This window comes from Haliaeetus albicilla, chromosome 21, assembly GCF_947461875.1.
Source record: "Haliaeetus albicilla chromosome 21, bHalAlb1.1, whole genome shotgun sequence".
Lineage (NCBI taxonomy): Eukaryota > Metazoa > Chordata > Aves > Accipitriformes > Accipitridae > Haliaeetus > Haliaeetus albicilla.
In genome coordinates, this window is record NC_091503.1 from 6,981,050 (window position 1) to 6,998,359 (window position 17,310).

The 17,310-nt window shown below is 39.8% G+C and overlaps 1 protein-coding gene across 4 annotated transcripts in view; it reads right to left on the minus strand.

Annotated features, from left to right (window-relative positions):
- The window catches only part of CDH12 (cadherin 12), a 367,336-nt gene that overhangs the window by 29,623 nt on the left and 320,403 nt on the right, over window positions 1-17,310 (minus strand). For all 4 annotated transcript variants that reach the window (XR_011329110.1, XM_069808913.1, XM_069808914.1 and 1 more), the window contains one exon: window positions 12,614-12,867. Coding sequence is in view for 3 of the 4 variants with exons in the window: in XM_069808913.1 (XP_069665014.1) it covers window positions 12,614-12,867 (254 nt within the window). In the remaining variant the exon portion in view is untranslated. The remainder of the gene's footprint in view (window positions 1-12,613; window positions 12,868-17,310) is intronic.

Below are 17,310 nucleotides of genomic sequence, written 5' to 3' on the forward strand. Positions count from 1 at the left end.
CAATCCATTGACTGAGTTATCATTGTGTAAGACTCAAAAAAATTGTATCAGCATATGTACATATGTACATATTTGAAACACTAAGTCAGTTCTTTATTGTTCTTCCCAAATTAAGTGCTGAACTCTTCTGCTGATTACTGGAAATATCTTCCATTCCAGTGAAGACTAAGGAGTGATTGCCATAATTTTACTAAAGGTGCAATCAAGAATTTTTAAAATGAGTCCCCTATATACCATGCATGTTTAGGGAAGCCATTAAGTTCAAACAAGTAAAATTAGATGTAACAAAACATTTTATTTTCCTGTGCTAAATGATAGAGTCATCTGAGTAATCTGCTTTTAGGGCTAAATAGGATAGTTAGATTTCCAAAGTCTTCCTCAGGGCTGCAGCACTTGAATTAGCATTAAGTTACTTTAATTTCTTTTTCATACCTTCATTTGATTTAAAGATTACCCTTGATTCTGAGTCTTGTGGTTTTCTATTAACTTAAAAATGCTGTCTCATGAGGTTTTACAAGAACAGCAAAGGTAAATATCCTTTTTTCTCCTCTGTGCAGCATGATAATATGAAATAAGGTGTAATGTACTACTTGCCTAACAGTAGCAGACAATAGTCTTCGCATATCATTCATGTTGTCCTGTGTTAATACAACCACAGGGTTCCTTCTCATATTTTTTGTGCCCTTTACACTGTACAGCCCAGCAACTGTTGTGGTCTATGCATACACTTACTGCATATATAAAATATTAGCTATATTTAATAAAAAAATACTTTTTCTAGAATAAAACTTTGAATATCAAAAATATTTTAAAAAATAAATTTCTTAACATAATGAAAAGAAACAGGACCTCTCTTGTGCAGAACTCCTAGTTTTAATAACCTGGGTTTAATACTGTGATATTCTGCTTGGAGGAAGTAAATCCAATCAAACTTATCTACTGTCACATAAAAACATAGTCTGATATCGTCATAGTAAGAGTTATTAGAAAAATCTAATGCTAATAACAGCAAAATAACATTTGAAGTTTTGCTGTAAAATTTTCCTGTCATTAACCAACAAATGTAAAGGACGTGGTAATGTTCCAAAGTGGCAGCTGCTGTTCTGCTAGGTTGCCTTTTTTTGTTTATATGTTTAAATAATTTATTAAGCCATCTCCCTTAATGGGAGCAGAAGCTTTCTGTACCTTTGCTGAATATCTTCAGAACACTGCTGAGGCGTTAGAGGTCAAACCAAAGGAAACCCTGACTGGTCTGTTGTCAGATCTTATCCTTTGGGTAATCCCATGGATAATGGCTGGATCCCAGAAGAACTCTACCCATGCAGAACTCTACCCATACATAATAAACTCAATACTTAATTTTTTTTTTTTCCAGGGGATACTAGGAATGAAGAAAAAAACCCCAACAAACAAACAAACAGCCTCAACAAACGAAAACCAAACTCTAGCTGAAATGCAAAAAGGAACTAGCACTGCCATTCACTACCGTCTAACTATTGCCATTAAATCTTAACGTATCGTCTAAGTGCCCAGTCAGACACAGTCACAAAAGGGCTTCTGCTGCTGTTCCAGGTTAAGTGGTTATCTCATACCCTCCCCTCCCTCCCTGCTCCCAAACAGTATTAATCCTACAGTTCTCCCAAATGGGATTGCCTTTTAAAATGAAATGGGCCAGTTTGTAAAGAAGTAGTTTGGTTTCAGCTGGTTTCTAACCTAACCTGTTCACAAATTGGGTTAATGAACAGTTGCACTTGCAGAACTGATGCCAATAACCCTCTCATTGGCGCTGCTTTGAAATGAGCATCTCAAGGTTGCATATTCAGAAGCAACCAGAAAAAGAGCAGCCAATGGAGTTGGTCTATCTTGCTCTAAGTGCCTTTACTGCCATATAATAACACAAAAACAACAAGGTGAACGGAGGTAGAAGGGTCTTAGTGGCATTGCTTTGTTCACAGGCAGCAAAAACCAGAGATGCCTGTGTGGGCGATGCTATATAGGTGGCAGAATTGTCTTTCATATTATACAACATCACACTTGCCACACCTAAAAATAAATACAACCCTCAATTTAATGATCTATTAAAATATTTCTGACAGTTTTACCATTACTTTTCTTTCATCATGTTACTCAAAACACCATATTTCTTTATGCTTTTGTAGAGATTTTCAAAGGTACAGCACTGCTGTAAAGCTGTTGTAATGGTCCAAGCTGACTGGTTTTGAAGATCCCACTGAAGTAATGTGTCTAGTCTTTTAGTGGAAGGATAACTTTGTACTTGTTAAAATATTGTGGCTTAAAAAGCAGAGCATTTTTTTATTATTTTGATAGAAACCCAAGTAAGTTGTTGTACTCCCCTGTCCCCTTTTCCAAAGGAGTTCAGCAGTATCATTTCTCAGACTGATATCCTGTGAGCTGTATTCCAGCCTTCCCAGAATGAATCTTAACTATACAGCACATCAGGTAGTGATGCTTTAGAGAAGGACAGATGGAATTGCTACATTTTGGGAGAAGGAGCAAACACTGCTTGTCAGAACGTCCCGTGTCTGTGCTTATCTTCATGCCTTTTGTGTAGCACACAATCTTCCACATGAAAAAATACAGTTTGAGTCTTCTGCATTACTACATGACTGGGTTCACAGTCCTTCATACGTGTCTGCATACGTCTGTGTTTTCAGTCAGGAGGGCAAAGGATTAGTGATTTTAACAGTCAGTAGCTTACCTGATCTGGAATGAGTAGCATCAGTGCAAACAAACTGTACTTTGCTCCTTTGGAGAAAATGGACCATTACGCAGAATTAATTGACAGGGGAGCAGTGGCTGCAGACAGCCAGACTCTAACGATGGGTCAGAGTCAAGCGAGGGAAGCTGTTAAACTTTTCATAAGCCTTATAAATCTTACATATGAATTTTAGTAAAACACGCTAGGCAATATAGGAAATAAAACGTGCTGCAATTCAGTTATCAGCCCTTCCAAACTGCCAGTTCTGCCTGTCTACAAATTCCTGTGCTTCCTCCCCCCTCTCCTTTGAAAGGTTTTGTTCATTTGGTTATCAAACCCTTCAGTCAGCTCCATTGTCTGCTCTGCATTTCTCATTACCAACCGAGTATCTTATCAAAAGCCATTGTCATTTGGAAAATACATTGTTTTTATTCAGTTTTAACATCGTTTTTCCTGCCTTATTGAGCAGCCAGAACTGCAAGACAACCAGCCAGAGGGAAAGCTTTGTCCTGTAGTTTAATTAAGTCTCAGTTGTTTGGACTGGGCACTGCAGTAGAAGACACGTTGGACTTAACCCCCTCGCTCCAGGTCTAGCAGTCAATATTGCTATGGTGGGAAAGAGGCAGAGCACTTTCTCTACCAGCACCACGAATTATAGGCCCTGAACACCATTTCACCCTGGTTTTGAAAGGTGTACACTGGCCTCTGCACTGCTGCCCACGGTCTGTTCTTTCCACCTTCACCCCGCCCGTAGCACGAAGGACGTGACACCCGTGGTCCGGGAGGGACCCACGCACTGGAGGGTGCATCTCACGTTTGACGCGAGACCAGGGCTCCTGCTTTGCTGGTTTTAGGTGGGGAAAGGGCGTGCTGGGATGGGCATCTGGATGTGTATCAGCATCCCTATCAATGGGCTGAGTGAGTAGAGAAAGAGAGGGAGCAAGTGAGTCTGAGTGGACGCCCTCCACTCAACCTGTAAGAAAGCTGAGGGAGGGGGGGACGGATGCGATGACTCCATCAGATATTCAGCTTCAGTACAAGTTGAAACTTTATTTTGTACTTGGGTCCATCCGACCTAAACACCGCGGGATAAGACAGAGATGCTTCCTGAGCCTCTGTTCCCATGCCTGGCCACAACAGCTTTGCCTTCTGATAAAGTGCTAAGGCAATAAGTAGCATAGCTGCTATAGAGGAGAGCAGGCCTAGTGGCATAAATTCAATAGGAATAATCTTTGCTTTGCTTTTGCATCATGTAAATATTAGCTCTGTTCTATATCTTTTTGGATACTAAAATCTGAACAAATCTCTCATTTTTTTCCCCAGAAAAAAGCTGAAGTAAAATGCTGATGCTGAGACAATCAAAGAAAAAGCAAATAACAGCAATCTTGCTGACTCCAGAGAAAACTGCAGCACACAGTAGAGGCTTTATCGCTTGCTTAGATCGTCAGCTGGGACTCACTTGAATTGTCAGCTGGATCTGCAAGAGGAAACACTCAGTGAAGTCGGGAATTGGAGGCTGCGTTGTCGCTTTGAAGCTGGTTTTGTGAAGCGCTCATAAAGTAAGAGACACTGCAGGAGCTGCTGCATTTTCCTTTTTCGTTTCTCCTCCTCAATCCTCTGCATGTATAAAGGAACCCAGAATCTGCAGAGATCAATATAAGTATGGAGTCACCTTTTCAAAGGTTTTACGAATTTCATGAGGGCCTTTCCCACAGGCAAAAGTTGCTGGATGAGCACCTCCTTGCTCCCCCTTGCATGCTGATGGTCTGACCTGAGCCAAGCCAGGTCCCATCATTTGCCTCTAAAATGGGTTCTTCTCTCCTCCTACCTGAGCTGGAATTTCTGCACTGTGTTTCCTCCAAACTATTTTCAGATCTACTGCCTAAAATATTCTGTTGTTATAAATCTGTAGACTTATTATTTACATGAATGCTGATAGCAGTCTTTTCAATTATTTGCTTTTGTGTTTGCATGTACCTCAGCATTGTATTTAGATTATCTTGCTCCCTTTTCACATCCAGCCATCTCAGTTGATCCTGTGCCATTATTTTCCACACTCTCTGTTCCAGCGTAGAAAAGATGGAAGTCGCAGCATCACAGAAGGGTTGAGGTTGGCAGGGACCTCAGGAGGGCATCTGGTCCAGCCCCTCCTGCTCAAGCGGGGACACCTGGAGCCGGTTGCCCAGGACCATGTCTAGATGGTTTTTTAATATCTCCACAGAGGGAGACTCCACCACCTCCTTGGCAAACCTGTGCCGGTGCTCAGTCACCCCCACAGCATAAAAGTGTTTCCTGACGTTCAGAGGGAACCTCCTGGGGTTCACTTTGTGCCCATTGCCTCTGGGCCTGTCACCGGGCACCACCGAAAAGAGCCTGGCTTCCTCCTCTTTGCACCCTCCCTGCAGGTATTTGTATGCCTTGTTAAGACCCCTTCTCTTCTCCAGGCTGAACAATCCCAGCTCTCTCAGCCTTTCCTCATAGAAGGGATACCCAGTCCCTTCATCATCTTCATGGCCCTTTGCTGGACTCCCTCCAGTATGTCCATGTCTCTCTTGTACTGAGGAACCCACAACTGGACACAGTAAAAGTATCTGAGATCTGTCTGCATCTACAGTCGGGATGTGACTGAAACTTCCAAACACATAGATCACCCAAAGGGTATAAATCTCAAAACCCCTGTTGTTTAAACTTCATTAACAAGCCTGCAAGCAAAAAAAAAGTTACCAAATGTATAAGAAACTCTATATGCAATCATTATTTAAACATAATAATAAACTTGAGCATTTTAGGACAGGAAAGTAAAGCCAATGTTTACAAGCAGACCTAAAGGAGAAATTCAGATGAAAGGACTTGGAATCTGAGTAGGTTGCAATGATTAAAATAGTTATTCTTCTGGAAAGGGATGTAAGTTCTTTAATTAAAAATGTTGTGAAACTAAATTTTATACTAGGAAGATGGTTTCAGGTTTGACTTTGTGTATCACTGTGCAGAATAACCAACTAACACGCTTCCCTGTAACACATAAATTTTTCTTAGACGTTGACCCTTAGTAATTCTCTTAGTGTCAAGCTCAGAGAGGTTCACAGATTGAGGTGATATGGCTGCAGCCATTAAACCTCTGTTTTAATCTCACAGTTGCTTTCTGGAATGCTTAAGAAATCCATTGCTGGAGAAATTTGGAATAAGAGCCCTTGATCAAAAATCAGGAAGACTATTATTTGAGCTGAAGTAAAATTACAATTTGTGCCTCTGGGATGCGAACTGGCTTTGTAAAATCACATCACCAGGTGGTACAAGTGCTGCAAAGTAAACCAGAACAATTATGTTCATATTGTTCCTTTCCCCTCACTCTGGCTTCTTAGATATTCTCAATTAATTTAAAAGCTTTCCTTGCCAAGTTGTTCTTTTCTGCCTTGGAGCTGAATGCACACTGCTTGATTTTCAGCATCCACTTCCCTCACAAACATGTCATTCACTGAAAGCTGTAGTCCATAAACTTCTTGGATCTACTTTTAGTTCTAAACTCCTGACTGACATTTTATAGCTTAATATGATTGCATATGTCAGCTGAAGATCACTTGCTGTTTTTCACAAGCTTCAGTAAGTTGATGAATTACTGACTGTAACTAAAGGTTACTGGCCTCTCTCGGTTTTAAACTTAGTTTTCAGTTGCTTTTGACTTGCTGGACTTAGGAAATAGGATTTCATGCTGCAAGTGCTTCCAGGAGTCAATCTAGGAACATTTATGCATGTCAAATGAATCCTAGCAATCTTTTATTTGGGAAGCTCTGACTTTCCTCTAGCACAGGCTTTCTGGCTTGTGCCAGAAAGTACTCACTTTTGTACCATGTTCCTGCCAGTTCTGCAAAAACCCACACAGATCAAAAAGTAAGTCTGCATGTGCTCCAGAATGACAAAGAAGGGTTTTTCAGCTCAAGTGCCTGGCTGTTTCCAGTGAACATGCTGCAGCATCACAGAGGGCTAATGAGTGACAGTACATTTACCTTCCCCACAAAGAAGGTGTGATCCTTTCAGTCTTAAGTCTATAGATTTAAGATTAAGTTTAAAACAAATCTCCACTTTTTTTGTAGTGGCTACTTGTAGTAGCTCCAAGCTGATCACTGGAACCAAGGGACCACAGTCCCTGAATTAATACAACTGAGTCACTTGTCAACTGAGCTGTGGTAACCGTCTGCTTGTGCGCACCTAACCCATTGCAAATGTGAAATAAAACTTATTAATTTAAACTACTATGAAGGGGATTACCATAATAATTTATTATACACATCTTGCTTCACAGTAAAGGTAAAGCAGAGATACAGTCAGTGTCTGTGACTCTGCTGAAGAGCAGGAATTCATTAAGCTGCAAGAAAACAGTTCCTTTTGAAAGACAATTTGTACATAGAACAGGCAGATTTTTCTGCCTTGTGTTTGAAGAAAAGTCACCTTTCTGTTCAGTCCCTGAAAAGCACCCAGTTGCTGAGGAGCAAGCCAGCTCATTCAAACCTAGAGAATGGCAGAGCAGTACGTGGGATCGTATGGGGAGGAACTTACAAGAAGGGGACGATGGAGTGGAGGATGTGATTGCCTGAGGTCATGAAGACAAAGTCTAGGAGGCAGAGAAGAAAACAGAGGAAGAGTCAGAAAGTCAGGGTGAAACAGCAGGAGGAAGTAGCAGTTTGTTGTCCTATATAATTTCCAGCATTGCTGGAAGGTAGGTAGACAGGGATGTTGTTGTGTGTCTGGTAGCTGAGTGCTCACTGAGCCAAATGAGACTGGAAATTAGGAGGCAAGTGTGGGAAGAGCAGATGTGTTGGCCAAATGTATCCCTTGGGATTCAGAGAAAATGTTGGGATAGAAACCCAGTATCTATAGTTCCAGAAAGAAGATCAAGGTAACTGGAACAAAGAGAAAAAATACATCAAGCCACTGAGATCAAAAAAGACGTCTGTCATCATCAGAAGAAAGGAAGGCAGTAGTGCAGGGCACCAATGAAGGTAATGGGACGTGGTTCAGGAGGACAAAAGCAGACACCAGCTGTGGGAGAAAGAAAGATGGACTGTGAAATAGGAGACTGGTATTAGACTGCCAGAGCACAGGAGATATAAGAAAACAGTGGGCTAGTAGAAGGACGGAAGAATATAGCAAGGGATCTGCAGCAGAAACTGAGAGGTACTGGTGCAGGGGTTTGAATTGGTTAGCCCAGATAAATTAGAACTTGGAACAGAGGTCTTAAAAATGGTTGAGGAGACTAGGACTTCAGGAAAAGGCATGGGATGGAGTAGAGCTAAAATTGCGGCAGAAACAGAGAGGAGGTAACAGAGCAAGAAGTGTGCAAAACTCACTACAGCAGCTAAAAAGGAACCAAAATTCCAGAGTCCCATCATCTTCCATCTGTGCAAAACCAACTGGTAAAGCATCTCATTCCCCTCCAGCATGATACCATACACAGAAAAATAGCCATCACTTGATCTGTTATTAAATGAAGAGGCTTGAGATGCTGGAACTAGTTGTCCCAGTCTTTCTATCTATGTATGTAACTATAAGATACATTTTGATGTCACAGGATGGGACTTTTCTTTTTCGAGGAAAAAGCAAATTCAAAAAGTGTATGCACAAAAAAAGTCAGAAGAATTATGGGATTGGAAGGTCAAGCACTTTCCTGTTACATATGTCACTTCAATTCGTCTTGTTTATGCCTGTACATTAAGATAAAGTGTTTAAGAATTCAGGAAGAAACCTACTATTTGTAGGTTTTCTTGACCTTTACATAACAAAGTATTGCACTGGGAAAACAGAACATATTCATAAAAGTTGCTGGACCACTGTGAACTAGTTCAGAAAATAAATAAGGCTTTTCCTTTGGAGGCACATGCAGGAAATACAGTCCTGTCCCCAAGATACTGAGGGCAGGATTGACCTGTGACTAGTACACATGACTTTTTTCTTTCTTTAATATCATGGTTTCATGACTCTGGACTTGGACAGGAAAATGCACAGTCCCTACGGCTTTCCTGCTTTGAGTGGTTCTTGCGGTTCATAAGGCAAAACTCCTGAGTCAGGCAGAGAAGATCTGAAGGGCAGTGTTCTGGCACGGAATATGAAACTCATTGTAATTGGAGTCATAGCTGGGATTCACATCAGGGACAATAATCCTTTCATGCTTTATGCCAGAAGATCAGCTCCAAGGAAATCTGAAAACTTCAAAGGTGTCAGTGCAAAGTTGTTGAACTTCACAGGCACTGTTAGATAAAGCTCACTATTCTAGAAAGTACTGCAGATAACTCAGTCTTGCCATCCATTTGCACTTTCTTGTTATTTAGACAGCTCTATCTTTAACATTCATGCTGTATGGACACACATAAACGTGATTTTTAGGAAGTCCTAAAATTCCTTATATGAGAAGTACAAGGATCTTTACTAAAACATTTGCATATTTACCAATTACATACATCGTAATGTATGTACATGCAGTGTAATACACTGCAACACAGGTGCTTTTTTTTTTTCTCCCAGACAGCTTGTAACTATTATAAACTGGAGGAGTCTGAGAAGAACATGAGATCATTGTTCTTTTCAGAAGTGCTTTGGGATTTTTAATGGCTACAAAGTACATAGGACTTCTTCTTAACATTTATGCTGAGCATTTCTTGCAGCATTATGGATAAAATGGGAATAGACAAAATAGCTCTCCTGAGAGACATAAACTCCAGATTTAACACAGTTTGAAAATTAGGTGCACTAGGGTAATGTTCCAAAAGAGCTTCAAAGCCAGTCACCCTTGCAGGTGTTGAATACCTGCGGCCCCTTTTCTCCTTGTGCTTAATTTCCTGTTTCTTACTGAATGTGCGCTCTGTGCCCTTTCATTTCAACATCTCTAACAAATATCATCCCACAAAACAAACATTTTAAAATTCCTGACTTGTCCAAAAACTTGATTCCAGTAACAGGAGAAAAGAGAAAAATAATATAAACCTCACCATTTTCAATGGCTTCCAGCAAAATATTTTTCTAACAGCTGAATCCAGTCTTCATTCTTACCTGTTATCTCCCCCTTCCTGATATGTCTAGCATAACAGAGCTAAAGTTTTTGTGTGATAACATGGATTTAGTTGCTGTGACTAGTGCTGCTTCCTTTCATGTGAGCTGTTCTAGCCTGCTTTGTTCTCCAGAGTTTTGCCTTCTGTTGCGTACTGTGCAGACTGGTCTTTTATCCCAGTCTCTATTGTTTGGCAGATTGTTGATTTTATTGTTGTTGTAATGGACATCTTAATGGCTAAACTGCTCTAGGAAAACATTTCAGAGAAAATGAATGATTTTGTAGAGAAACTGTGCCACCCAGCAAATTGTATGGGCCGTTGCCTCAAAGAACATTACTTGCTTTTCCATGTTTGTTTAGAGGGCATATTTACTCAGAAGATGGTCGGACTCCTTCTTTAAAATGTGATGAAATTGATAGAGCCATTCTTTACATCTATGAGACGATCTACATTTTACACAGCTGAAAGAGCATAACTGGTTAGGATACATTAAGAAGTTGTAATCACATGCAACTCTTAAACTAATTTATGCTTTTCTAACTTCTGGTCATGTACTTTTTTTTCAGTTAGAGGATATAAAACTTATGGAATATTGAACACTAATACATCAGTAACTAACCACTGCATATAATTTCTTTTTCTGCTTGGACTAGTCAGCAGCATTTGGATACAGGTAGGTTCTTCCAGAACACAAGAGCATCGTCAGATCTCCGATAAATTAGTAACAATCTTATCATTAAATTCAAAGAGCTGGAGATCAAGCTGAATACAGAGAATCAGATACATCCTCAGGTAAACAAGAGCCAAGGAAGAGATTTCAGGACTGAAATATGGAAATTGAGAGAAATAAGTGATCTTACAAAGCCACAAGAAAGCTGCATGGAAGGTTTCCAGCTTAATCTTCTCAGCATGTCAACTGGCGTAGTGGAACACATCCCTCTCCTTAAAGCAAAGTATCTCCCTCCAAAGTCCACCAAATTCAATGTGTCATTTACTTCTGGGTAGGAATGGGTCCCTCTGAGAAATTGGTAATATTGGGACATAGTTTGTGTTTTTCCAGGGCCATGCACCAGCTGAACCGGTTCATAAGAAGTGACCCTGGGAGCACTTCCATAGTTTATTGGTGTAAGGGGTCAGCAAGTAGAGCAGTGAGACTAAAATGGAAGGGTATTTTATAATATTCCTGATCTTTTAACTGTAGATGGGCATTTGGACACCCAAGTAATGATTTCAGAGTTAAAAAAGGCAGACAAGGACACTTTGAAGCAGCTTAGGGTTCAGTATTACAGTGAGCACAGCGTATGGAGAAACCATCGTGAGATGATGATTTTTCTTGAGCAGTTGCAAATGTAGGATCAGTAACTAAAGCACTTGAGTCTCCTAGGAGGGTTTGTGAAATAAAAAACTCTCACTGAGGAGTGGTTATACATTCAAATGATTCTGCTGTCATATGAAAAACTGCTCAACAATATGATTAAAGGCTTGCTAGCTGGTTGCAAGAGTATAATTTTCAACAGGATATTGACTTCAGTGGGGCTATTTTCATAGGCTACCACCAGGGAGAAAGGTTCCCACTTCAGTCTTTGTTAGTAAAGGTTTTGATCCTTTGTCAGGGAAGGAACATGTCACAAATTCATTAAAAAATACATTTCTGTATTATAAAAGAATGAAAAATGTATTTTTAAAAAAAATAGTAGTGCAACAAACAACATTAGTAATAGTTTTAAGCAATAATTAACAGCGAATTGACAAAGTGGGAGCTAAACAGTCACTGTTACTTGTTAAATATTTGCATATGATTACAATGTATCATCTAGCATGTTTATTGTACATTTTGAGAATATAAGTACTGAGTCAAAATATACTTAGTTAGTAAACATGGGTTAAAAGGTGCAAATTAAATTTGTAGTAAAAGATATATGAATGTGTATGCACTTGGTAGACACTAGTAGCATTTTCCTATTTCATCATAGTCCCATTTGATAAACATTAATATTTAAAGACTGATGACTTCCATTATGTCTGCAATATTTCTCATAAATGTCTGGGAATAAAAATATTTCCTGAAGTCAGGTAGGTCCAGCATGAATTGGTACTAGAAGTATGTGTAATGACTGCCTACATCTTAGACCGTGTCTGCACAGGAGCTTCCTTATTGGTACCTGAGTCTGGTTCACTTCATAGTTTCTAATGTGGCTGGAAATATATCAGCAAAATCAATATATTACATTTGTTTAACAGCTCCCCTCTCCCTTTTATTACAGGAAAATAAGCTATACCAGTAAATGAGAGGTTTTGCTGGCAGGGCTTTACTTGCGCTGAAGCCTGCTGAACACAGCCATGTTGGTCGGCAATCCCGTCCCCACGGCCTTAGCCAAGACGGACGTATCAATTATTTATCAAAGCATTTGTTCTTTGCCAGATGTGGAGAGGAAGTGGTTCTTGTTGAAAGGGGCAGTGCTCGCTGTATAACACAGGTGTAACACAGACGTAACGTGTACAACCTCCTTTTTCACTACCGTACTTCATGAGCCGCTTTTGCGGAAGCCCCAGACGCCAGGCAAAACAGTGGTTTTACTTCCTTAGTCTGAGCACACCACCTCTGAAGTCATGTCAGTGCATGGTAACTTATATGATCTGTACAAGAGGCACCTGTCAGCACTTAATGTATTTTTCCAGATAACCCACCCAAACTAGCATGTCTTTTCAATATTTTTCAGAGCACCAGTTATCTGTTACGGTGACAGAGTTGGAACATTTTATATCTTCTTACTAAGCTCTTTGGCACTGAGTCTCACCGTCAGCAGCACTTTGGGCTGTCTGAGAGTTACTGAAGGAGGAAAAGCTTTCTTACCTAACCGAGCTGCTGCCGGCATCGAGGTCTTGTGCTGTCACTGCACCTATAATGGTCCCCACAGGCGTGTCCTCATAAACCTCCATGGTGTACACAGGCTTGCTGAAAACTGGAGGTTCGTCCATGTCCAACACATTTATCTTCACAGTGGCAGTATCTTTGAATGGACCCACCGAGTGAAATCGATGGTCAAGATGGAGATTGGAGGCCTCGACTTTAAAGGTGTATGCCTTTTTCGTTTCAAAGTCTAATGGCTGTAGAAAGAACAAAAGCAAAACATCAGATTTGACTAAAAATCAAACATTGCAAAATCCCTTTGGTAGCATTAATCCGATGTAACTTAAGATACCTTCAGTGTAAACTTCAGCTCCTGAGCTAATATCTAAACTTGTTTTGCAGTTGATCTCATGCTAAGGTGGTTTCTGAAATAGGCCAGATGAATCATACCCAGGAAATGACTGTTTCTCCACATCAGAAAAATCTGGATGACTGGCATGGATGTAAACAGTTACACTGTAGATGTCTGAAGTTAAATGAGTGAGATTCATCTCTTGCAAATGAGCTGTGTGCAGGTTAGCCAGAGATTTGCATTCACAATCCCCACGCACAAGCAATCGGCTGTCTCCGGCTGATCCGGCTCCTTAAATAGAAGATTTACATTTCTTTTAGCAGGGAAAGCTTTCAGAGGACCATGACAAGGATGGAGATGAGCCCAGATGAAAACTCTGATATATACCAGTGGGTCAAACTAAACTTCAGAAATGGCTTGGAATATGAATTCAAACTTGATTTGAATCAAGTTTTTCCTGTAAAATGTCTATCTTAGCGGTGAACTGCTATTCACAGCGTATATTTGAGCTGCATGTACTTTGAAAAATGCAGACTTTGTCTCTGCTTTATGATCCTAGGTGTAATCCACAAGGCCTTGAAGGCAGCATAGCGGCTTTTGTGTCCCTATCTGGGGTTTTGATGGAAATGCATCTTGCAATCAGATTGTTTTGGTGTGGGTTTCTGGCAATGTGCATCAATTTAGTGCCTCTCAAAAACCTTAACGCAGTCTTATTTAGTTGAAAATACACAGAACCTTTATTTTCAGTTAAAGAGTTGGCTTTCATGTTTTTAACGTTACTGACGAAGTCTTTTCCTGATGTCTGGGTAACACTGGCACCTAGTGGTTTCTGCCTGTAATTGTCAAGTTGGACATTTTCTAAGGGGAAAGGATGTGCTACCTGGAAAAGACAGCAGGATCACAAGTGTATGAGCAAGAATATTTCAATGTCTGCCTTTTTTTTTTTTTCCCCAGCCATCATTACCGCAGCCTTTCTAGTCATTTGTCACAGCCAGGATAGATTGAAATTCTGCCATTTTCTGTCCTTATCACAACAGGACATAATTGGCCAAATGACTGGCTGGTGCAAATTGAAGTAGCTCCATTAAAATCAATCGAGTTACCTTGACTTACATTAGGTGAACAGCTAGCATAATGATTTTAAATCCTTATGAAAGACTTTATAATTTTAACGGACTAGATGGTCAGTCTTTTCTGAGCTGGGAATTTAAAATTAACCATCCAAGTCTATATGCTATAGAAATAATCAGGCTTGAAAGCCAAGTACTACTAACCAATCCACTGCCACATGCGATCATCTTGCTACAGACAAAATTGCCAGTAACAGCCAGTATGAGTTGCAGCTTCATGACTGGACTGACAGAAAGAAGAAGAAATTAAGGCTAAGAAGAAAGAGACAAAATTAAACGTGGAAGATCTTGTGACCCAGTGGTGAAACCCTAAGCTGTTGCCTTCGCTACAAACGGACGTGCTGCTTCATTATCCAAATTGTTGTCACACTGTCTTTTCAGTTTCTATACTATTCATGTCCACTGTCATGCATGACCAAAAAAATCAACCCCCCCCCCCCCCGGAAAAAAAACCCACCCCACAAACTCATCCCAGCTAGTTGTATAAATTGTTAACATGTTTTCAAAAAATACGTTAAGGGGAGAAAAGCTGGAGTTTAAAGAACCAGTTTGGAGTGGAAAAAGTCTAAATATGAGGGTTTAAGGTAGAGATAAATAATTAAGACAGAGAAAGCAAGAAATCTAAGCTCTCAATGAAGTAGTAATTCTAACTGATGCCTTGTGTGTATCTTTCATACCCCCAAAATTTCATTAAAACTCTTCAGATTGGCTCCTGTGATGCACGAGCATATTTGATGTACTGATGGCAAGAGGCATAATCTGTGCAGTCCTTGCAGGCTGTCATTAACCGAGTTACTCTTCAAGGCAGGAGGACCAGATCACGGTCTTTGGCCAGTGCCCAGTCACAACTTTCACGATGCAAGGGGAAGAGAGTTCTTGTTTGGGGATGGACAGAAAGCAATAAGATTTGAAGCAATTCTGCATATTGGTGTGCTCAGGCTGGCATATTTTACTGCACAGCTACCCAGAAGGTGGATAAAGTGGTTGCATCATTACTTCTCTCCCCCCAGCACTATGGGGCAACGCTATGGTATATTTTTGGAAAGACAGGTTGACCCCAAGAAAAGAAAATTTTCCCACTGTAACTGCAGAGCAACCCATTCTCTCTTTCTGTCCTTCTATGGGTCTGATCATATAGTTAGAGGTTAAACAATATGCGGCCAATGCAAAGCACAGATGGCACCCAAAATAAGAAGAGACAGGCTGAAAGTGCTGAGCCATCGTCAGAGAAAGAAATCAGTGATAGATTCCCACAAAATAGCAGAATTAATAAGTGAGGCTAAACTGCAACTGAAACGTCTGTGGAAAGATGGGAAATGCTGCAAATGGTAAACCTAGGATTTAATTTCAAAAAGAAAGGTTTTGTACAACATGTATCATGCAGCAAAAGAGTATGCTTTTGATGTATTGTGTTTATGGGGAGTCCATGCTACAATCTCCTGATCAGTTCTGGTCTTCCCAGTGTTGAACAGTTGAGCCATATAGATAGGTATTGACAGTCTCAAGCTTTGGCATTTGTCTGATATGCCCAGAATCTGCCTGAAAACAGAACTAAATGTTTCCCTAGCTCTCAGGCAAAATCTTTTGGATTTTTAAAGATGTTAAAATAGCATTTCTTTGTACTTCTTTTTTTAGTAGATACCACTAAAATCTCTGAAGGAAATGAGTGGTCCACATGATATTTTAGTTGCCTTTTTTTTTTTTTAAACATATTTCACTGTTACATAATAAATGTCTGACAGTGCTCAGTCCTATTTTCATTTAAAATCTGGAATGCTGGTAAGGGTACAAACATAGCAGAATGTTTGAATCTTACAGAAAAAAACCTGTAAGGTTATTGAAACATCTTTCAATTAGTCAGTTTTTAATGGAATGATTTCATCGAGGTGTTTTTTTGATAAATAAACAATAGAACTATTTATTCCTTCTATAAAAATAATTATATTCAGAAAGCTAAGTTTGAATAAGGCTTTTATTTTACAAAAGTTATGAGTTTTACCACAGTAAATAGCATTTTTGCTAATATTAAGGCAATGCTTTATTAACTGTGAACTATTCAACAATTAGAGGAGTATTTCTAATTGATATTCTAAGTACCAGTGATGGAATACATGTATTTGGCCCCCCTACTGGTTCTTATCTGCCTTTTCCTATTTTGCAGTTACAAGCTGCTCTATATAGTTGCATAGTAAAGCACTATCAGCATATACACAGCTGTGTGCAGCAAAGGCATTCTACAAATCCCCAAATCAAATAACACATACTGACAAATCACTTTATCTTGCAACTCTGGAATTACCGTGAACAGACCTATTTAGTATGACTAGGAAAGCACATAAACAGCTCTGTGTTAGAAATAAATATATTTTGAATTATTAGTGTTTCCCATATTCCAGGTAGAAGTTAAGAAATGCTACTATATGATGTATCTGTATCTAAAGTTATGTATTAGATGGATAGATGGATAGATGGAGAGAGAGAGAATTAAAGAACTGAAAGAAAAAAAAAGGGGGCTGAAAGATATAATGAATTCTGATGAGAAGCACGGCAAGGGTGGGAAAAGGACTATCCTGTCAGTTTGCTCTGCTTCACAAAGAGGCAAGACCGGAAACTCAAGAAATTTCTGCTTTTTATCCACACGTACGAGATGATACAACAGTATTGTTTGTGATACAGGCTTTCACGATCCACACCTACAATGACGGAAAAGCCTTATTTTGGGATGAGACTGTAAGCCCCAGGACTTACGGATAGTTACGGACAGTAGCTCTGGGTTGAGAGGAAGCGCATATTAACTTAGGCTTGTTTTCATACTAGCATTGTGCTGCTGTAGAACAACTCTGTGTCACATGTGCCCGTCTCAAAACCTGGCAACGCTTTCCCCTTAAAGATGGGTTGAGCATCTAGAGATTTTGTGAAATACTGCCATCAGACTATTTGCTGTGCGTTGACACATTTCAGTAACTGCAATTCTGCACTGGATTTTAAATAGCGTAAGGAAATCATTGGTATTATAGAGCAGGTTAATTTATTAAAGCAATTTCCAGATCAACCAGGAACATTCATTACTTAGAGATGAGAATCCACAGTAAAAAAAATGAGATCTGTAGGGCAAATCTACAGCAGGGGCTATATATTTGGCCAAATCTGCAGTGAGTATTTCAAGATTTGATGGGAAGAGGGCAAAATATATCTGTGTTCTGTATCTGGAGAAGGGG